Consider the following 23,697-nt stretch of genomic DNA (forward strand, 5'->3'; position numbering starts at 1 on the left):
AATAAGTTACAGGTTCTTGGAAACATGTTTGAGTTATAGGAATAACGAAAAATGACAACAAAGTACAACATAATTAATTCAAAATATTCACTAGGCAGTATGAACTATAATGAGTTAAAGATGCAGGTAAATTAAATCCTGTATAACTAAAATAATGGAATGGAAGCCCAGGACCAGAGCCAAAATGACTTTATTTAGGCTATTGTATCAGTACTCAGAACAACAGCAAGACTCTGCTGGAGCTTACAGATACAGCAGAGAGGACATACAAATGTCACACACAATTTGTAAACTTCAGAGGACTAAAGCTCAGTTGCATGTGAGGTTTATACTGCATTTCATACAGTTACAGAAACAAAAATACTGTTTTTTAAAATAGTTTCTCAACATTCACAGAGTGGAGTGTGATCTAAACGCCAAATATGGCAGTTTTATGTTGTAGATTCCCCTTATAACACAGTATTGTGATTTCCATATGTTACCATCAGGGCATCAGGTAGCCTAGTGCATAGAGCATTGGGCCAGTAACCAAAAGGTTGCTAGATTGAATCCCTGAGCTGACAAGGTAAAAAAAAAAAAACTGTAGTTCTGCCCCTGAACTAGGCAGTTAGCCCACTGTTCCTAGGCTGTCATTGTAAATAAGAAATGGTTCTTATCCGACTGGCCTAGTTAAATAAAGTTTAAAAAAAAAAAAAAAAAAAAATCAGCATAGCTTATGGATGCGGGCAGTAAGTTCTTAGAAAGCACATTTACTGCACTGTACAAAAAATGCAGGCATGCCAGGCCTCGGAGATGCCTTTTCGGAGTAATCTACTCCAACCTCTCGGTCCTCCTCTAAATCTAGTTCTGGGGGGCCCCCTTATTCGCAGCCCACCCACCCTCCCCCTTCTCTGTGATCTGGGGTGCAAAGGGTCCCACCAGCCAGTTGAGAGGAGTGTTATTGAGCAGATACTCTACGACACCATCCAGAGACTGTCGCACCTGTGAACATTTAAAATGTGTCAATCAACACAAATAACAGATCATTATGAATCACTGAGGTGATGTACATACAATGCATTTGTTGAAATATTGAAACTGAATAAATAATGAGAAACCAGCAGCTGGTGTATTCATAATGAATCCACACAGGAGAAATGCAGCAACAAAGTTTGGTATACCTGTGTTAGATGGTGACGGGTCTGCTCCAGGAGGGGGGGCGTGAGGGTGCTAGTGTTGCCCAGGGAGGAGTGCAGTTCTTCAGCCGCTTTCCGTGCATTTGCCAGCTGGTCCTGGACAGCACCGGGTAAGCCCTGGGCGCTGGACACCACCCCAGAGCATGCAGACCGCAACTGGTCACTGAGACCACGCACCATCGAGAGGGTTCGCCACTCCAACTGCTACACAAACATAGGCATTTACAGGTATCTGTGGAAACTATAAGTGTTTATAAAGTTCAAGTACATTCATTCACATGGATACTTGGACAGAAAATACTAACTCAGGACTCCCTACCTCAGTCTGGTCTTTGGGACAATCCACCTCCCCCATCTCTACCCCTCCATCTTTAAGTTGTTTCTCCTGCCACTCCTTCCAGCGCTGCAGCAGCTGCTCTGGTGCCCCTCCCAGCTGGTGGTTGGCAGTGGCCAGGGTGGAGCGGGCTTTCTCCAGCAGGTCCAGGGTGCTGGTGATCTGTGCCAAAGTTGAATATGTGGCATCTCTGGCGTGCCGGGCTCTCACCAGGGACTGCTCCAGGGCCCGCTCCTGCACCTTGGAGGACAGCTTGCCCAGACGGACAAAGTAGCTAGAACTCACCACTGGTGCAGTAGTCACCTCACCTGTTGCAGGCTCCGCCAAAGCAGCTGTATGCAGAAAAAATAACGATCATCTATAAACGATCATTCACGGTCTGAGATCAGAGCTATTGATTTTAGTGTCGCCTTGTCTACATATACAGTTGAAATCAGAAGTTTACATACACCTTAGACAAATACATATAAACTCAGTTTTTCACAATTCCTGACATTTAATCCTAGTAAAGATTCCCTGTCTTAGGTCAGTTAGGATCACCACTTTATTTCAAGAATGTGAAATGTCAGAATAATAGTAGAGATTTATTTCAGCTTTTATTTCTTTCATCACATTCCCAGTGGGTCAGAAGTTTACATACACTCAATTGGTATTTGGTAACGTTGCCTTTAAATTGTTTAACCTGGGTCAAACAGTTTTGGGTAGCCTTCCACAAGCTTCCCAAAATAAGTTGGGTGAATTTTGGCCCATTCCTCCTGACAGAGCAGATGTAACTGAGTCAGGTTTGTAGGCCTTCTTGCTCACACACGCTTTTTCATTTCTGCCACAAAATTTCTATAGGATTGAGGTCAGAGCTTTGTGATGGCCACTCCAATACCTTGACTTTATTGTCCTTAAGCCATTTTACCAGAACTTTAGAAATATGCTTGGGGTCATTGTCCATTTGGAAGACCCATTTCGGACCAAGCTTTAACTTCCTGACTGATGTCTAGATGTTGCTTCAATATATCCACATCATTTTCCTTCCTCAACATGCCATCTATTTTGTGAAGTGCATCAGTCCTTCCTGCAGCAAAGCACCCCCACACCATGATGCTGCCACCCCATGCTTTGCGGTTGGGATGGTGTTCTTCGGCTTGCAAGCCTCCCCCCTTTTCCTCCAAACATAACAATGGTCATCATGGCCAAACAATTCCAGTATTGTTTCATCAGACCAGAGGACATTTCTCCAAAAAGTACAATCTTTGTCCCCATGTACAGTTGAAAACCGTAGTCTGGATTTTTTATGGCGGGTTTGGAGCAAAGGCTTCTTCCTTGCCGAGTGGCCTTTCAGGTTATGTTAATATAGGACTCATTTTACTGTGGATATAGATACTTTTGTACCTGTTTCCTCCAGCATCTTCACAAGGTCCTTTGCTGCTGTTCTAGGATTGACTTGCACTTTTTGCACCAAATTATGTTCATCTCTAGGAGACAGAACCCACCTCCTTCCTGAGCGGTATGACGGCTGCGTGGTCCAATGGCGTTTATACTAATTATCCATACTATTGTTTGTACAGATGAACATGGTAACTTCAGGTGTTTGGACATTTCTCCCAAGGATGAACCAGACTTGTGGAGGTCTACAATTGTTTTTCTGTGGTCTTGGCTGATTTATTTTGATTTTCCCAGGATATCAAGCAAAGAGGCACCAAGTTTGAAGGTAGGGCTTGAAATGCATCCACAGGTACACCTCCAATTGACTCAAATTATGTCAATTAGCCTATCAGAAGCTTCTAAAGCCATGACATAATTTTCTGGAATTTTCCAAGCTGTTTAAAGGCACAGTCAACTTAGTGTATGTCAACTTCTGACTTGCTGGAATTGTGATACAATGAATTATAAGTGAAATAATCTGTCTAAAACAATTGTTGAAAAAATTACTTTCATCATGCACAAAGTAGATGTCCTAACCGACTTGCCAGAACTATAGTTTGTTAACAAATTTGTGGAGTGGTTGAAAAAGGACTTAATGACTCCAACCTAATTTTATGTAAACTTCCAACTGTGCATAGCATAAATTAACCATCTTGCAGCTCTAGACCTGACTCACCAGCACCCACACCAGGGATGGGTTTAATTCCATTTAAGTACAGTCCATTCATAGGTTATTCGTTTTATTTTCTCATTCATACTGACCAAGCTCTCTGTCGCTGAGAGGCAGGTTATGGTCCACCCAGTTCTCAGAATGGCTGAGGGCCAGGCCCACCCCACTGCTGACCATCTGGCCCACACCGGTCACCATGAATGAGCTGAACAATCCACCGGCTGCTGCTTGGGTTATCTCCACACCCCCGAACACTGCCGACATTACAGCCCCAGTCATGGTTTCCTTGGCCCCGGTTACAGCCCCAGTCATGGCCTCCTTTGTCCCACTCACAGACTGGTACATTATGCCTATTGTATCTGAAACTAGCTGAGGGAGAAACAATTAAAAAGCTGTTATGAATATACAAGGTATTACATCAAGTAAAGTGTTTTCTTGGAGACTTTAGTTGAATTGGATGCACGAGGCAGTATTGTTGACTAGTCAACACTAGATTTGGAGACTCACCTTATCAGCTGGCTGCTGGAGGATTTGCAGTTTTTCCACCTTGTCCAGTCCCATCATAGCATAATGATTCACCACAGAAACTGCAACAAATCATTCATTAACTCAGAACAAAAACGTTATCCACTAAAATAAAGAAATATATAGTTTGTGATGTCCCTCTGTGGTCACTACGCAGTAGAACTCACTCTGTGGCTCCAGTCTGTCCAGGAGAGGCTTGGAGCCGGTTGTGGCGGCTGCCCCAAGAGTGCGCACCCCGCTCTCAGCAGCCTCCATGACCCCCTTCAGCAGGGGCACGCTGTCCTTAGTGCTGCTGTAGGCATTGGACACTACACCACACGCAGAGCTCACCAGGGGGATGCTGCCCAAGCGGGACACAACACTCTGGAAACAAAACACAATGGTTATTATTTAGCCTGAGTTACTAGAGGAGAAACAGCCTTTGTGTTGCCAATTTCAGCAATTGCATATTTTGTTTGATTTGTACTGATCACTCAATCTGCAACTGGAGTTTTTTTGTGTACATGCACATATCCTTGAGTGCTTGCATATTTCCAATTTATCCACTTGAGTGAAATACTGAATGCTGGTTTCAATGTTATTTGTGTATCAGACCCTTCATCAGAGCTGTGTTGTCGGGTAAACTAATGTCGTAGTGATGGTGCTCCTCACTTGCTGGTCTCCATTAGTTGGCTGGGCTGTGGCTGTACTGGGCTCATCAGTCTTCCCGCTGTCGGCCATTGTGCAGGATGTGTTTAAGGATAGCTCTTTAAATTTCTGACATGAAAAAGAGGAGATTCACCTCAAATTACATGGCTTATGAAACAACTTTTACTTGCTTCATAAGACAGATATTCATTATGCAGCTGAACAGCAGTGAGGGGATTTATTGCGCTGTCCCTCCATTTATCCGTTTGTAGACAACCCAGTCACGTCTGCTTCATTTGTCAAGCAACAGGATACAGCCAGGATGGAACTGGATAGGGCTGAATTATAGAATGATTCACATCACTGGACAGAAGTAGGACTGAACAAGGACGCCCTGTCCCATCTGGACAAGAGGCATACCTATGTAAGAATGCTGTTCATTGACGATAGCTCATCATCAAGCTCGAGGCCCTGGGTCTGAATCCCACCCTGTGCAACTGGGTCCTGGACTTCACCACCTGGTCGCCCCCAGGTGGTGAAGGTAGGAAACAACACCTCTTCACCTCTTCATCAAGTTTGCAGATGACACAACAGTAGTAGGCTTGATTACCAACAACAATGAGACAGCCTAAAGGGAAGAGGTGAGGGCTCTGGGAGTGTGGTTCCAGGAAAATAACCTCTCACTCAACGTCAACAAAACTAAGGAGATGATCAGGGACTTCAGGAAACAGCACAGGGAACACCCTATCCACATTGATGGAACCGCAGTGGTGAAGGTGGAAAGCTTCAAGTTCCATGGCGTACACATCACTGACAAACTGAAATGGTCCACCCACACATGTAGTGTGGTGAAGGCACAACAGTGCCTCTTCAACCTCAGGAGGCTAAATAAATTTGGCTTAACACCTAAAACCCTCAAACTTTTACAGATGCACAAATGAGAGCATCCTGTCGGGCTGTATCACCGCCTGGTATGGCAACTGCACCGCCCACAACCACAAAGCTCTCCAGTGGGTGGTGCGGTCTGCCCAACGCATTACCGGGGGCAAACTTCCCACCATCCTGGACACCTACAGCACCTGATGCCATAGGAAAGCCCAAAACAATATAGCCAAAATATATCATTATGATGGAGGCAGATACAAGAATTGCTAATATTACAAACAGTAGCACTAGGAGCTCCTCCACTACACATTTGTCTGGGCCCTGGCTCTGTTTCACTGCAGACCAAATTTACTCATGTAGGCCATCAATTTGATGTTTGTCTTTATAATAATGTGACATTTTGATCATGTGATTTTTCAGTACCTTAAACTAAATGCTTGGCAAAAATTGTATTTTATTATGAATAATAATAATAATATATGCCATTTAGCAGACGCTTTTATCCAAAGCGACTTACAGTCATGTGTGCATACATTCTACGATAACAACATTAGACCATTAGACCATAACAACATTAGACCATAACAACATTAGACCATTAGACCATAACAGCATTAGACCATTAGATCATAACAACATTAGACCATTAGATCATAACAACATTAGACCATAACAACATTAGACCATTAGACCATAACAACATTAGACAATTAGATCATAACAACATTAGATCGTAACAACATTAGATCATAACAGCATTAGACCATTAGATCATAACAGCATTAGACCATAACAACATTAGACCATAACAACATTAGACCATTAGACCATAACAACATTAGACCATTAGACCATAACAACATTAGACCATTAGACCATAACAACATTAGACCATAACAACATTAGATCATAACAACATTAGACCATTAGACCATAACAACATTAGATCATAACAACATTAGACCATAACAACATTAGACCATAACAACATTAGACCATAACAACATTAGACCATAACAACATTAGACCATAACAACATTAGACCATAACAACATTAGACCATAACAACATTAGACCATAACAACATTAGACCATAACAACATTAGACCATTAGACCATAACAACATTAGACCATAACAACATTAGACCATTAGACCATAACAACATTAGACAATTAGATCATAACAACATTAGATCGTAACAACATTAGATCATAACAACATTAGACCATTAGATCATAACAGCATTAGACCATTAGACCATAACAACATTAGACCATAACAACATTAGACCATAACAACATTAGACCATTAGACCATAACAACATTAGACCATAACAACATTAGATCATAACAACATTAGACCATTAGACCATAACAACATTAGATCATAACAACATTAGATCATAACAACATTAGACCATAACAACATTAGACCATAACAACATTAGACCATAACAACATTAGACCATAACACCATTAGACCATAACACCATTAGACCATTAGACCATAACAACATTAGACCATTAGACCATAACAACATTAGACCATTAGATCATAACAACATTAGACCATAACAACATTAGACCATTAGACCATAACAACATTAGACCATTAGACCATAACAACATTAGACCATAACAACATTAGACCATTAGACCATAACAACATTAGACCATTAGATCATAACAACATTAGACCATTAGACCATAACAACATTAGAACATAACAACATTAGACCATAACAACATTAGACCATAACAACATTAGACCATTAGACCATTAGATCATAACAACATTAGACCATAACAACATTAGACCATTAGACCATAACAACATTAGAACATAACAACATTAGACCATTAGAACATAACAACATTAGACCATTAGACCATAACAACATTAGACCATTAGACCATAACAACATTAGACCATTAGACCATAACAACATTAGATCATAACAACATTAGAACATAACATTAGACCATAACAACATTAGACCATAACAACATTAGACCATAACAACATTAGACCATTAGATCATAACAACATTAGACCATAACAACATTAGACCATTAGACCATAACAACATTAGACCATTAGACCATAACAACATTAGACCATTAGATCATAACAACATTAGACCATTAGACCATAACAACATTAGACCATTAGACCATAACAACATTAGACCATTAGACCATAACAACATTAGAACATAACAACATTAGACCATAACAACATTAGACCATTAGACCATAACATTAGACCATAACAACATTAGACCATAACAACATTAGAACATAACAACATTAGAACATAACAACATTAGAACATAACAACATTAGACCATTAGACCATAACAACATTAGACCATAACAACATTAGACCATAACAACATTAGACCATTAGAACATTAGACCATTAGAACATAACAACATTAGACCATTAGACCATAACAACATTAGATCATAACAACATTAGACCATAACAACATTAGACCATAACAACATTAGACCATAACAACATTAGACCATAACAACATTAGACCATTAGACCATAACAACATTAGACCATAACAACATTAGACCATTAGACCATAACACCATTAGACCATAACAACATTAGACCATTAGACCATAACAACATTAGACCATTAGACCATTAGATCATAACAACATTAGACCATAACAACATTAGACCATAACAACATTAGACCATAACAACATTAGACCATAACAACATTAGACCATAACAACATTAGACCATTAGACCATAACATTAGACCATTAGACCATAACAACATTAGACCATTAGACCATAACAACATTAGACCATTAGACCATAACAACATTAGACCATTAGACCATAACAACATTAGACCATTAGACCATAACAACATTAGACCATAACAACATTAGACCATAACAACATTAGACCATAACAATATTAGACCATTAGACCATAACAACATTAGACCATAACAACATTAGACCATAACAACATTAGATCATAACAACATTAGACCATTAGACCATTAGACCATAACAACATTAGACCATTAGACCATAACAACATTAGACCATTAGACCATAACAACATTAGACCATAACAACATTAGACCATAACATTAGACCATTAGACCATAACAACATTAGACCATTAGACCATAACAACATTAGACCATTAGATCATAAAAGCATTAGACCATAACAACATTAGACCATTAGATCATAACAACATTAGACCATAACAACATTAGACCATTAGATATATATTATTATTATTATATTATTATGAAGATTCTGAAAAATGTTGGCAAAAATGTCAATTGGATGACATCACAATTGAACATTTAAATCCTGTAGAACTTAATGTCATGGTAATTCTGAATGTGATCATTATTCAAATGTAAAATTGAATGACATAACAATTGAATGTTTGGGCCAAGAATGTGCTGATTGTTTGATTCTGAACTCACCCCAAAAAAAGTACAAAAAATAATATATATATATATATATATATATATACACACACATTCAGGGAGATGATCAGTCTGTACCATTGATGGGACAGGGAGATCTTCCAGCAAGACCATCTACTTTCATCTATAATGCTAAGAACATTTTATTCCTCCGGAGGGCAGGGCCATTGCTCATTTTTGTGTACTGCTCAATATTCCATGAAAAAAAATTGTATGGTGATGCTGTTGCTTTGTGTAGTTTTAGGATTGTGGAATGGCAGAAGTCATTTATGTGTCATTGAGACATAATTGGTATACAATAACCACGTTTCCATCCACAGTTTTTATGCGAGTAAAGTCATACTGTAAAAAAAACTGCTATGATGGAAACTGGAAGTTTCGGTACAATTTTATAAATGCTGACAGATAATTAGTTTGACGTGTTGGCATCTTTTGTGTCAGTAAAATGTATTATGTGAGAAATGGCAGTGGAAACGTCTTTATGCGCAAATATTGATACACTACATAACCAAAAGTATGTGGACACCTGCTCGTCAAACATCTCATTCCAAAATCACAGGCATTAATATGGAGTTGGTCCCCCCTATGCTGCTATAACAGCCTCTACTCTTCTGGGAAGGCTTTCCACTAGATGTTGGAACATTGCTGCAGGGACAAGCGCATTAGTGAGGTTGGCCAGTGATGTTGGGCAAATAGGCCTAGCTCGCAGTTGGCGTCAACTAATCACAAAGTTGTTAGATGGGGTTGAAGTCAGGGTTCAGTGCAGGCCAGTCAAGTTCTTCCAAACAGATCTCAACAAACTATTTCTGTATGGACCTGGTTGTGCATGGGGCATTGTCATGCTGAAACAGGAAAGGGCCTTCACCAAACTGTTGCCACAAAGTTGGAAGCACAGAATGATCTAGAATGTCATTGTATGCTGTAGCGTTACGACTTCCATTCACTGGACCTAAAGGGCCTAGCCAAAACATGAAAAACAGTTCCAAACCATTATTCCTCCTCCACCAAACGGTCCCGGTCTGTGAGCTTGTGTGGCCTACCACTTCGCGACTGAGCCATTTATGCTCCTAGACATTTCCACTTCACAGTAACATCACTTACAGTTGACCGGGGCAGCTCTAGCAGGGCAGAAATTTGACAAACTGACTTGTTGGAAAGGTGGCATCCTATGACAGTGCCACGTTGAAAGTCACTGAGTTCTTCAGTAAAGCCATTCTACTGCCAATGTTTGTCAATGAAGATTGCACACTAATTTCAACGGTTGTCCACATACTTTTGTATACATAGTGTATAATAACCATCATATCGCAGTAAACTTGGAGTTACGTGATGATATGGTGCGTGGTCCTTCTACTGCGACTCGGGAAACCACGCAGTTTGAGGCTACAGATTAAATTATGACTTCACAAAGTGGTGAAAGTGCACAGTAGTCTTGATGCTCCTGTACAATAAATATCAAGGGTCTTATTCTGGTGACATGATTATTGATGCTCGACTGCCGTTTGACAAATAAAAATATTCTCACTCTTTATAATCTCATGTAGACTAGCCTACCTGCTGTATCTGCAAGCTGTTGGCTAGAGAGCACGTGCCAAGACCAGAGTATGCACAACAGTTAACAGCATTTTTTGTGAGAAATCTATCAGTAAAGTTAAAAATGCAATGGAAACACATTGAACTTTAGATATTTGTTTGGTACATGAAAACTTAAGTGAAAAGTATATTTTGTGTGCACTACATTTACAAGCTGATTTTTATCCGCAACAGATCCATTTGGTGGAAATATCACCAATGGACAGTTGAAAAATGTATTCTAATGTCACCAAAATCTTAGATCTTCAAAGCAATTTGAAATCCCTACTGTCTAGATGTGTTTTTTAAAATTTTATAGCAACAGCAATATGGATGTGTCATTTTCAGGTCAAACCAATACTGTGGCAGCAACCAGCCCTGTGGCTCTGGTACTGACCCTGTTCAACAGGCCTCACTGGTGGATGCCCTGACCTACGTGGGACAGGCAAACAGGCCCCCACCTCAGAGCAGGCCCCAAAGGTAAAGGAGACCCATCCAGACACCCATATTCGATATTTACATTTACATTACATTTAAGTCATTTAGCAGACGCTCTTATCCAGAGCGACTTACAAATTGGTGCATTCACCTTATGACATCCAGTGGAACAACCACTTTACAATAGTGCATCTAAGTATTTTAAGGGGGGTGAGAAGGACTACTTTATCCTATCCTAGGTATTCCTTAAAGAGGTGGGGTTTCAGGTGTCTCCGGAAGGTGGTGATTGACTCCGCTGTCCTGGCGTCGTGAGGGAGTTTGTTCCACCATTGGGGAGCCAGAGCAGCGAACAGTTTTGACTGAGCTGAGCGGGAACTGTACTTCCTCAGTGGTAGGGAGGCGAGCAGGCCAGAGGTGGATGAACGCAGTGCCCTTATTTGGGTGTAGGGCCTGATCAGAGCCTGGAGGTACTGAGGTGCCGTTCCCCTCACAGCTCCGTAGGCAAGCACCATGGTCTTGTAGCGGATGCGAGCTTCAACTGGAAGCCAGTGGAGAGAGCGGAGGAGCGGGGTGACGTGAGAGAACTTGGGAAGGTTGAACACTAGATGGGCTGCGGCGTTCTGGATGAGTTGTAGGGGTTTAATGGCACAGGCAGGGAGCCCAGCCAACAGCGAGTTGCAGTAATCCAGACGGGAGATGACAAGTGCCTGGATTAGGACCTGCGCCGCTTCCTGTGTGAGGCAGGGTCGTACTCTGCGGATGTTGTAGAGCATGAACCTACAGGAACGGGCCACCGCCTTGATGTTAGTTGAGAACGACAGTTTGTTGTCCAGGATCACGCCAAGGTTCTTAGCGCTCTGGGAGGAGGACACAATGGAGTTGTCAACCGTGATGGCGAGATCATGGAACGGGCAGTCCTTCCCGGGAGGAAGAGCAGCTCCGTCTTGCCGAAGTTCAGCTTGAGGTGGTGATCCGTCATCCACACTGATATGTCTGCCAGACATGCAGAGATGCGATTCGCCACCTGGTCATCAGAAGGGGGAAAGGAGAAGATTAATTGTGTGTCGTCTGCATAGCAATGATAGGAGAGACCATGTGAGGTTATGACAGAGCCAAGTGACTTGGTGTATAGCGAGAATAGGAGAGGGCCTAGAACAGAGCCCTGGGGGACACCAGTGGTGAGAGCGCGTGGTGAGGAGACAGATTCTCGCCACGCCACCTGGTAGGAGCGACCTGTCAGGTAGGACGCAATCCAAGCGTGGGCCGCGCCGGAGATGCCCAACTCGGAGAGGGTGGAGAGGAGGATCTGATGGTTCACAGTATCGAAGGCAGCCGATAGGTCTAGAAGGATGAGAGCAGAGGAGAGAGAGTTAGCTTTAGCGGTGCGGAGCGCCTCCATGATACAGAGAAGAGCAGTCTCAGTTGAATGACTAGTCTTGAAACCTGACTGATTTGGATCAAGAAGGTCATTCTGAGAGAGATAGCGGGAGAGCTGACCAAGGACGGCACGTTCAAGAGTTTTGGAGAGAAAAGAAAGAAGGGATACTGGTCTGTAGTTGTTGACATCGGAGGGATCGAGTGTAGGTTTTTTCAGAAGGGGTGCAACTCTCGCTCTCTTGAAGACGGAAGGGACGTAGCCAGCGGTCAGGGATAAGTTGATGAGCGAGGTGAGGTAAGGGAGAAGGTCTCCGGAAATGGTCTGGAGAAGAGAGGAGGGGATAGGGTCGAGCGGGCAGGTTGTTGGGCGGCCGGCCGTCACAAGACGCGAGATTTCATCTGGAGAGAGAGGGGAGAAAGAGGTCAGAGCACAGGGTAGGGCAGTGTGAGCAGAACCAGCGGTGTTGTTTGACTTAGCAAACGAGGATCGGATGTCGTCGATCTTCTTTTCAAAATGGTTGACGAAGTCATCTGCAGAGAGGGAGGAGGGGGGAGGGGGAGGAGGATTCAGGAGGGAGGAGAATGTGGCAAAGAGCTTCCTAGGGTTAGAGGCAGATGCTTGGAATTTAGAGTGGTAGAAAGTGGCTTTAGCAGCAGAGACAGAGGAGGAAAATGTAGAGAGGAGGGAGTGAAAGGATGCCAGGTCCGCAGGGAGGCGAGTTTTCCTCCATTTCCGCTCGGCCTTCCGGAGCCCTGTTCTGTGAGCTCGCATTGAGTCGTCAAGCCACGGAGCGGGAGGGGAGGACCGAGCCGGCCTGGAAGATAGGGGACATAGAGAGTCAAAGGATGCAGAAAGGGAGGAGAGGAGGGTTGAGGAGGCAGAATCAGGAGATAGGTTGAAGAAGGTTTGAGCAGAGGGAAGAGATGATAGGATGGAAGAGGAGAGAGTAGCGGGGGAGAGAGAGCGAAGGTTGGGACGGCGCGATACCATCCGAGTAGGGGCAGTGTGGGAAGTGTTGGATGAGAGCGAGAGGGAAAAGGATACAAGGTAGTGGTCGGAGACTTGGAGGGGAGTTGCAATGAGGTTAGTGGAAGAACAGCATCTAGTAAAGATGAGGTCGAGCGTATTGCCTGCCTTGTGAGTAGGGGGGAAGGTGAGAGGGTGAGGTCAAAAGAGGAGAGGAGTGGAAAGAAGGAGGCAGAGAGGAATGAGTCAAAGGTAGACGTGGGGAGGTTAAAGTCGCCCAGAACTGTGAGAGGTGAGCCGTCCTCAGGAAAGGAGCTTATCAAGGCATCAAGCTCATTGATGAACTCTCCGAGGGGACCTGGAGGGCGATAAATGATAAGGATGTTAAGCTTGAAAGGGCTGGTAACTGTGACAGCATGAAATTCAAAGGAGGCGATAGACAGATGGGTAAGGGGAGAAAGAGAGAATGACCACATGGGAGAGATAAGGATCCCTATGCCACCACCCCGCTGACCAGAAGCTCTCGGGGTGTGCGAGAACACGTGGGCGGACGAAGAGAGAGCAGTAGGAGTAGCAGTGTTATCTGTGGTGATCCATGTTTCTGTCAGTGCCAAGAAGTCGAGGGACTGGAGGGAGGCATAGGCTGAGATGAACTCTGCCTTGTTGGCTGCAGATCGGCAGTTCCAGAGGCTACCGGAGACCTGGAACTCCACGTGGGTCGTGCGCGCTGGGACCACCAGATTAGGTGGCAGCGGCCACGCGGTGTGGAGCGTTTGTATGGTCTGTGCAGAGAGGAGAGAACAGGGATAGACAGACACATAGTTGACAGGCTACAGAAGAGGCTACGCTAATGCAAGGAGATTGGAATGACAAGTGGACTACACGTCTCAAATGTTCAGAAAGTTAAGCTTACGTAGCAAGAATCTTATTGACTAAAATTATTAAAAATGATACAGTACTGCTGAAGTAGGCTAGCTGGCAGTGGCTGCGTTGTTGACTTTGTAGGCTAGCTGACAGTGGCTGCGTTGTTGACACTACACTAATCAAGTCGTTCCGTTGAGTGTAGTAGTTTCTACAGTGCTGCTATTCGGGGGCTAGCTGGCTAGCTAGCAGTGTTGATTACGTTACGTTGCGTTAAAAGAACGACAATAGCTGGCTAGCTAACCTAGAAAATCGCTCTAGACTACACAATTATCTTTGATACACAGACGGCTATGTAGCTAGCTATGTAGCTAGCTACGATCAAACAAATCAAACCGTTGTGCTGTAATGAAATGAAATGAAAAATGTGATACTACCTGTGGAGCGAAGCGGAATGCGACCGGGTTGTTGAGTGCGGAAGTTCTATTCAGTAGACGTTGGCTAGCTGTTGGCTAGCTAGCAGTGTCTCCTACGTTAAGGACGACAAATAGCTGGCTAGCTAACCTCGGTAAATTAAGATAATCACTCTAAGACTACACGCTCTAAACTACACAATTATCTTGGATACGAAGACAGCAAAGACAACTATGTAGCTAGCTAACACTACACTAATCAAGTCGTTCAGTTGAGTGTAATAGTTTCTACAGTGCTGCTATTCGGTAGACGGTGGACGTTTGCTAGCTGGCTAGCTGCTGGGCAGATAGCAGTGTAGACTACGTTAGGACGACGAAATACGAAGTTGCAATAGAAGTGCTGACTGTTTCACTTTGTTGTCCTCTTTCTTTTCCTTTTTCTTCTGTCCTTCTTTTGTCCTTATTTTGTCTTCCTTTCTTCTGTTAACTAGATATTTTTTGTTGTTATTCTTTGTAAGCTAGCTAGCTTCTTCCAGGAGAGTCCCTAGCAACTGCTTAGCAACAAGTAAACAATTCTGCTAGCAATTCACCTAGCTAAGATAACTGTACAATTTTATGAAAAAAATAGTTAATTTTTCAAAAGCCTGTCTTGTTTAGTTTGTTCCTTGTTTTGTCTTCTATTGAGTCTTGCAGTTTTCTCTTGATTTTTTCGATGTACTTCACTCTAAAAAAACATTTAAATCTCAATAAATACAGGAGCTCATTTTTCAGCAGCTGCTCAATTTAGAACTCCGGAATTTTTATATGATATGTGGTCATCATGAAGGATCTTCCACATGCCTCCTCTCTCATCAGTCATCTGAGCTCTCTAAAGGGTCTGAAGGTCCAGCCGGATGAGCCTCTGACACTGACCTACCTGGGAACCGTAAACCTTCCTCAGGCTCCTGACCAGGCCTCATCTCCACAGCAGCCCAAGAACAGCCCTCTGCTGAGCCCACTCAAGGCCGTTTCTGACGTAGGGGAAGGAAGCAGTTGGACATCCCCAGCTCATGACCTCAGCAGGCCCCTCTCCTGGTCCATGGCAGGCCCCTTCATTCAGTCACCCAGGGTGCTATAGCCAGGAGGAATACTGGCAGAGGTGCATGCAGTACTACCAGCAGCTGTCTGGCCAGAGGAAGTGGAAACAGATATGCTACTACATGGACATGAGCAGAGCTCTCCACTAGGAAGTTCTACATGTGCATACTGATGCAGCTGCCTGCACTTGGCCATGCTGAGGATAGTGTAGCGGAGCCTTCTACCAGCAAGCAGCGTGGTAACACCACTTTAAATTATAAACTCGACATGGATGGTGGGGTATACAAAAATGCATACACCCCACCAAATATGGGTCAACCTTGAACACCTTTGTGTCTGGTATGTTTTTCCATTCAGGTAAAAAAAAAATACATATATATAAATTCTGAACACTTCTACAAGGGACAAGTATGTATGGGAGGTTTCATTCAAATCAAAAGGAATTCTATCAAAAAGTGAATGAATTCAAATGGATTTACCCCTCTGTGTGTGACCCCTGAAGCCAGTAGAGCAGGCCTAGATGGCAGTAGGTTGGTGTGCAAGCAATGACTGACTGTATGAAGAAAGACTTGGGTCACAGCCATATAAATGAATGGTCCCAGCAGCCTACAACGTCCCAATTCCAGTCAAATCATTTACAGTTATGACAGGTGAAAGTGTGAAAAATACTACTTCCAGCACACGTGAAAATGTGAAAAATACTACTTCCAGCACACGTGAAAGTGTGAAAAATACTACATCACAAAGAAGCAAATAAGAGGTCTGAGTGCCCAAATGACAATTTGAAAATAAGCCAACGTTAAAAGTGTTTTGAAACATTGGGCCATAGTTCTGCTGAACTTTACCCCACAAAAGTGATTTTCCCAGTACCGTAAAACGAATAGCTTCTCTGGTAGAGAACGTGAGCAACTTGTCTACAGTAGTTTGATTAACTTCTTTCTAAATAGACATTAAAACAGGCACTTAAAACAGACATCTAGAATAACAGTAGAGTTTGTTAGCAAGCCTGGTCAAAGACGAAGAAGGTTACAAGTTGTTATTCTAATGTTACCGCATTATACAGCTCCGCATGCTTTTCCAAATATTAGTTTCCAGACAGATTGTCAATTTAGTCACTGACCTCGCTGATAATAAAAATAATATATTTGGCATGCTCCTGTCCTCCGTTGACTTGGCTGCGAAGTTTAACCCAGATAGCCGTGACCCGACCAAACCCTGACAGCACACTTGGCAAAACATGGGCAGAGCAAAGGCGGGTTGTCAAATTGTTCCTGAAAGTTAACCAATCACTGTAAACTGAAACGAAACTAGCTATACGCAACAGTAGCCAATGAATGTAGTTAGGTTACATGAAACCATGTAGCCTAACAATTATGATATCAATAGTTGTGCATGTATGATTATACATTTTGGAATATCCAGCGTTATCTATAATGTCTGTGGATTTATATTTATGTTAGTGTTGTGTTCATGTCATATTTGATGATGGTACTGATTATTGGTATAGGCTAATACATTTAGATTATAAATAGATGGGGAACACAACCTCACATTGCATCATCAGGTGTTGAAAAATGTCACACAAAACGTGAGTTTTACCGATTTCATAAAGCCGGTTAAAATCACAGAACATCTGTTGTGATTATTAGGCCTACCCTTCAATGCAATCAGGTGCCTCACATCTTCAATGAAATCTGGTTTAAGGGTCAATAAATGATTTAGACTTGACAATATTTAATTATTTACATATTGAAGACCCATAAACTGTTACCCTGCAACGTTTACAAACGTTGCAGTTGTGATTCTTACCTCAATTCACGTTGTATGGTATTGTGTTCTATGCAAAGTAGCTGTATATATAATTTGTTTTATAGCCTACCTGCAATAAATACGAACATCGGCCAACCAAAATATGTTACCCTATGTCTTGAAAGCCAATTGCCTATGGGGACGTTTATTTTACGCCTGCTACATTTAGGTTAATGTTGACGCCTCATGAACAACCTTCAACCTGCACCAATGACGGAAATCGCCATTGCAGGTAGGCTATCTGCCTTGTTCAAATATTAGGCTGAACAAGGAAACTCGGACGTCCTGAATCGTTGAACGCGGCACGTGTACAACTACAAGCGGTTAGTAAATCGGAAATGTCCGACTGTCCTAATTCTGACTAGCATGTAATCTTAGTAATTAAGCAAGTAATTTAAGTATTTGTTTTTATGACCGTGTTTTTCTTTCTGCTTATATTTTGTATTTATATGTTGATGTGTGTATTTTTAGTATTGTATGTAATTCAGCACTCATCTGTAAAAAAAGTTTAAAAAAGACAGTGATCTTAATATGACTCCCTGATAAAATAAAGGTTAAAGAAAATCTAAATAAATACAATTTATCGTGGAAAGTCTGACGTGGTAGACAACGTTTCGTATTTCTCACCTCTTCCCTGCCTAGAACCTAATCTAGTAGTTAATGTGATATTTTGCTTCTGGGTTGCGGTGATTAAAATTTAAGCAAAGATTTGTATAACTAAACCAAGATAGACCACAGCATGTCGTTTCCAATGGGAACAAATGAGTCATAGTGGGCAGAACAAGTAAGGAGGTGGGCAAGAGCAAAGCACGATATAGCGAGATCCTATTTTCCTGTTCTAGTAAACATTTGCATATTTCCGTTAGGGAACGCCTACTCTGAAATGCGCGTGTGCATAACTCAATTCGCCTTTGCACTTCTAAACAACGCGATTTTTAAAAAACTTTGTCAAGAGCCAAAGTCTACAAAACTTAGTCCACTCTGTTCAAAACAGATTCTAGTTATGTGAACAGAAAACTGTATTGAGATCAAATATTTCATTGATGAGAAAAATGTCAGAATGTCAGCCAAAATCCATCTCCTTTCATAATTTTCCTACCAAATTTGGTAGTGAGTTTAAACGCCAAGCGGATGCTTCACATTTATACATCTGGTGAAATATCTGTCTCATTGTTCTATCTGTGACGTATGTAATAATTACTACAGCAACAAGAGTGGCTTTGTACATTATTTCTGTGTAATGCAGTGCAACTGCAATGGGTAGCTACACCTGAAGAGGGCATTCTTTACCCACAAAGAGAGGCCAATGTGCTGCAGCCTCACTCGCCGTATGTGGCTGAACCTCTGCAAGGTCTTTCAAGTCTGCTTGGCACCCATATTGAATACTTGTTTGAGAGGATCCTTTTAAACAAATTATAACTACAAGTTTATTTTTATATTTTAGAACAGAGAGTAAATCCACTATGAAGCCGATGAAAGAGAAGGGCATGTGGATGCATTTATAAATGCAAGTGTGAGGCTTACAGAAAATGTATGGGATACATATGTAGAATATCTCTATAAAATACATCTAGTGAGGATTGTCCATAGGTAGATAAAAAGGATATGATTCCCTGACATGTGGAGTTCATATGATATAAGCTCTTCCTATTGTTTTAAACGCTAGAACAATGTGTCTCTCTGTTTGGCTGGCAGTTGAGTGTATCCATGGATGCCAAGGGAAGCCAGGCTTCCAATCTTTTTTTAAAGCTTTCGTCACTCTGTGTTTTCAGAATTTTCTTCAATTCGCAAGAGGCTTAATATAACTCACTTGAGAAAGCGTCCGAGCAAGAGAAACAGCACACCTCGGTTTCTGTGTTTGTAGGCCATCTATCTGATGCTGTCTGGTCATAAAGATTATGACATTGTTGCCACTTGTAGCGTTGAATGCAAGGGAAGCCAGTGAGCATTTGGCCTCCCTTAATAAGAAAAAAATATATAAAATAATAGCCAATCAGAGTTGAGCTAAACTGAGCGAGCTCAACTGTGAATAGTCCTGGCTCACCAACAAAATGTGTCAAGGGAAGCCAGTTTGGATTTGGCTTCACTCCAATCACATCGCATCAAGAGAAATATATAATTGACAGAAACAACTTGAATTGTTGCACTGTTGGAGGAAATTATAGTTGAAATGATTAATTATGTATACATTTATTTAATAACCATTTAATTTAATACTATTATGTTATGGTATGAAATGTATGGGTTCTTGGTTAAGCTGTTACTGAAAATGTAAGTAAAACAAATTAAGTGTCTGTACCTTGCGGGAAAGGGAGAAGGAGGGCATATCTTTTCAGACAGATAAGAAGGTTTGTTTTATGTTCCATTAGTGGAGAAAAGTTTATCTTTTAGATAGATTGGAATGTTTGTTTTATGAGGGGAGTGTGGATCGGAGAGAGTGTGAGAAACTGATGATGTCATTTTATGTTCTCTCTTTAAAATGTAAGGTTCTTTGTATTTTTGGTCAGTACTCTCTTGTAATAAACGCTGTTACCTGACTTTTAAGACTGGTCTCGATCTATTTCATGCATAATTAATGAATTTACAACTCATTAATGAAATAGAAAGAGTGCGAATTTGGTTTTGGCTACAAAACATATAGGAATTTAGAATTCCACTAACATGCACCTTGTTGTGTTGTTGCTCTCCTGTGTCTAGCTAGCTAGCTAGCTACAATTGTCCCTTTTCTAAATTAGCCATGGATGGAGATAGGGATTTGGTCTTAATTCTCCTTAATGGAATGACTTAATTCTTCATACATTACATTTACATTTAAGTCATTTAGCAGACGCTCTTACTGGCCAATGATTATAACAGTGATTCTGATCAAACCATAAATTCATACACTGTGCACCTGGATTGAGAGGATGGACGTTTAATATGTACAGTTGAAGTCGGAAGTTTACATACACTTAGGTTGGAGTCATTAAAACTTGTTTTTCAACCACTCCACAAATGTCGAGGTTTGGCAAGTCGATTAGGACATCTATTTTGTGCATGACACAAGTAATTTTTCCAACAATTGTTATAGACAGAATATTTCACTTATAATTCACTGTATCACAATTCCAGTGGGTCAGAAATTTACATACACTAACTTGACTGTGCCTTTAAACAGCTTGGAAAATTCCAGAAAATGATGTTATGGCTTTAGAAGCCTCTGATAGGATAATTGACATCATTTGAGTCAATTGGAGGTGTACCTGTGGATGTATTTCAGCGCCTACCTTCAAAAGTAGTGCCTCTTTGCTTGGCATCATTGGAAAATCAAAATAAATCAGCCAATGCCTCAGAAAAAAATCTATATCTATATATCTATATCCACAGTAAAATGAGTCCGATATCGACATAACTTGAAAGGCCGCTCAGCAAAAAAAAAAGAAGCCACTGCTCCAAACCCACCATAAAAAAGCTAGACTACGGTTTGCAACTGCACATGGGGACAAAGATCATACCTTTTGGAGAAATGTCCTCTGGTTTGATGAAACAAAACTGGAACTGTTTGGCCATGATGACCATCGTTATGTTTGGAGGAAAAAGGGAGAGGCTTGCAAGCCAAAGAACACCATCCCAACCGTGAAGCATGGGGGTGGCAGCATCATGTTGTGGGGGTGCTTTGCTGCAGGAGGGACAGGTGCACTTCACAAAACCGATGGCGTCATGAGGAAGGAAAATTGTGGCTATGTTGAATCAACTTCTCAAGACCTCAGTCAGGAAGTTAAAGCTTGGTCGCAAATGGGTCTTCCAAATGGATAATGACCCCAAACATACTTCCAAAGTTGTGACAAAATGGCTTATGGACAACAATGTCAAGGTATTGGAGTGGCCAGCGCAAAGCTGGTGGCCAGCACAAAGCTAGGATTAAATGTCAGGAATTGTTAAAAACTGAGATCAAATGCATTTGGCTAAGGTGTATGTAAACTTTCGACTTCAACTGTAGCTAGATGTAGAAGTCTAATGTTAACTAGCTAACGTTGCCCATGAAAGGAAGTTAGGCTAGCGAGCAAGCAATTTAGCCAGGTAGCCTAGAACAAAAAAAAATAAAAGTGTACTGTATGACAATCATAGACTGTTTCGTCAACATGATAGAGAGGAGGATCACATTGGAATTTCTCTACAAGTAAGGTGAGTCAACATGTTTTTCTACTTGCACAAACACAAGCACACAAATCGAAACCACAGACAGCCACATCAATTTGGGAGCTCCCGAGTGGCGCAGTGGTCTAAGGCGCCGTATCTCAGTGCTAGAAACGTCACTGCAGACCCTGGTTCAATATATATTACAACTGGCTGTGATTAGGAGTCCCATAGGGCAGCACACAATTGGTCCAGTATCGTCCGGGCTTGGCCAGAGTAGGCGGTTATTGTAAATAAGAATTTGCTCTTAACTGACTTGCCTAGTTAAATAAAGGTTAAATAAATAAAAATCTATCCATTTAGCTTACAATGATTGACTAAATTGTTTTGATTTTTTAGTTGTCACTGTATTAGACTAAGCATACAGTAGGTGATTTGATGATGTTGAAATGGTGCTGTTTTCTTTGCAACTTGTGGTAACTCGCCGTGGTTCTAAATCAATATTTGTTTAGTAGTCCGAAGATGTCAAAAACATTAACTTACTTGACCCTGCTGTAGGTCATGTAACTGTTTGTTACATTGCAATATGCTTTGTGGACTTCACAGGACAGAGGTTGCTCTCCGGTTTTGTGATGAAACAAATGTGTAGTTGAATTTATTCTGCCACTGTCTTCTCATTGTCTCGGCCTTAGGCCTATATATCACGGTTTCAATGCATATGAACTAACAGGTTATAGAGCAAACAATGCAATTATCACAACACATAGATTGTAATATGTTTTTTTCTGTCTTGGCTTCCCCAGTGATTTTACCCACGTACAGCTACCGGTGGCTGGTAATATGTTATCCCAGCATGCCAGGCACAATCATTTCCATTACCATTATTTGTTATGCAGGATTCCATTTCCACAAAAACTCCTCCATTTCATTAGGAGATTCTAATCACGATAAAATATGACCCATTATAATTTTCATTATCTGCCCTTTTATATTTTCACAGCTATTAGGCCAAAATGCAGAGAGAGATTACTTTAATATTGCTATCAGAGATGCTCTGAATGGCTTCCGCAGTTACATTTTGCTTCATGTTTGAAGTGAAATTAATTCTGTGGTTACATTTATAATCACCAACCCTTCTGAAAGTAAACATTCACACAGCATGCAGACATATTAAGGAATGAGAAATTAAACAAGTCTGGTAGCTGGAGAACAGTGGGGTGTCTGTGTTCCTACTCCTCTATCATATATTTTTCAGTTATTAGTTTGTGTGTTTTTGGAGAGTGTGGTGATTTAATGTTTCCCAGTGTCCCCCTACATCCAACTCCTTCAATTTCCCTAGACTGGGGTTACCAGCATGTGCCCTGGAGGCCCATAGTGTCATCTGTTTCTGCTTAACTCTAACTCTGCTCCATTGGATCAATTGATTGTGGGCCAAATTGTTCTGGATATTGAGTAATTGAAGATTAGGAGATAACAAGAAAATGACTGATCCCTTAGGATAATTAGAACTTTCCCTGTGTCTGAGAACATACCATTCTAGATGAGCAGACTAAATTGGCAACATAGCCAGGTTGCTAGGGTTGTATGGTGCAGCAGCTGTTAGTTTTATCAGCAAGATTGTATATTACTTTAGCATTACTGAAAATGTCTAGATCAAATTAACCAAGCCCAGGGTTTTAAAAAATCAATCTGATTAGGATTCTATTTATTTTACCCAAACCCAATAAACTGACTAGTGATGAGGACACATCCACCATAAAGGTTTCAAGAAGGCCCAAACGGGTAGAATTGATACACGTCTTTGCATTGGAAGATGAATTGGTCCAAGGGAGGCTTTGTGACGTAATGTTAGTGTGATCATTCTGCAAAACAAAAATGCAATAGAATTACAAAGTAAAGATTCATGTTTACATAAAAAACAGATGGTACAGGTGTGTTACCCAAAGAATGT

General features: G+C 41.5%; 1 protein-coding gene across 4 annotated transcripts; it reads right to left on the minus strand.

Annotated features, from left to right (window-relative positions):
- Nucleotides 1–174: 174 nt before the first annotated feature.
- plin3 (perilipin 3) lies at nt 175–17,857 on the minus strand. 4 transcript variants are annotated; one of them, XM_046300974.1, is made up of 8 exons: nt 17,701–17,857; nt 4,772–4,876; nt 4,288–4,483; nt 4,103–4,182; nt 3,688–3,964; nt 1,495–1,841; nt 1,161–1,379; nt 175–981 (listed from the first exon to the last, which is right to left on the minus strand). In XM_046300974.1, the coding sequence occupies exons 2-8, from the start codon at nt 4,838–4,840 to the stop codon at nt 841–843; spliced, it is 1,329 nt and encodes a 442-aa protein (XP_046156930.1). In that variant the 5' UTR covers nt 4,841–4,876; nt 17,701–17,857; the 3' UTR covers nt 175–840. The 4 variants fall into 4 exon arrangements, with proteins under 4 accessions (XP_046156930.1, XP_046156932.1, XP_046156929.1 ...); XM_046300976.1 differs by having other exon boundaries at nt 17,631–17,777; XM_046300973.1 differs by lacking the exon at nt 17,701–17,857 and adding an exon at nt 16,942–17,085.
- Between the last annotated feature and the right edge of the window lie 5,840 nt (nt 17,858–23,697).

Source organism: Oncorhynchus gorbuscha, linkage group LG15 (assembly GCF_021184085.1).
Source record: "Oncorhynchus gorbuscha isolate QuinsamMale2020 ecotype Even-year linkage group LG15, OgorEven_v1.0, whole genome shotgun sequence".
NCBI classification, from domain to species: domain Eukaryota; kingdom Metazoa; phylum Chordata; class Actinopteri; order Salmoniformes; family Salmonidae; genus Oncorhynchus; species Oncorhynchus gorbuscha.

What these genes read in the sequence shown, in the direction of transcription:
- plin3 (XM_046300974.1), bottom strand. Translation starts at nt 4,840, where the DNA reads ATGGCCGACAGCGGGAAGACTGATGAGCCCAGTACAGCCACAGCCCAG. An exon ending in TCTCAGCGACAGAGAGCTTG is followed by an intron (nt 1,842 to 3,687) that starts GTCAGTATGAAT and finishes TTCTGCATACAG; the next exon opens with CTGCTTTGGCGGAGCCTGCA. An exon ending in GTCCCAAAGACCAGACTGAG is followed by an intron (nt 1,380 to 1,494) that starts GTAGGGAGTCCT and finishes ATGTTTGTGTAG; the next exon opens with CAGTTGGAGTGGCGAACCCT.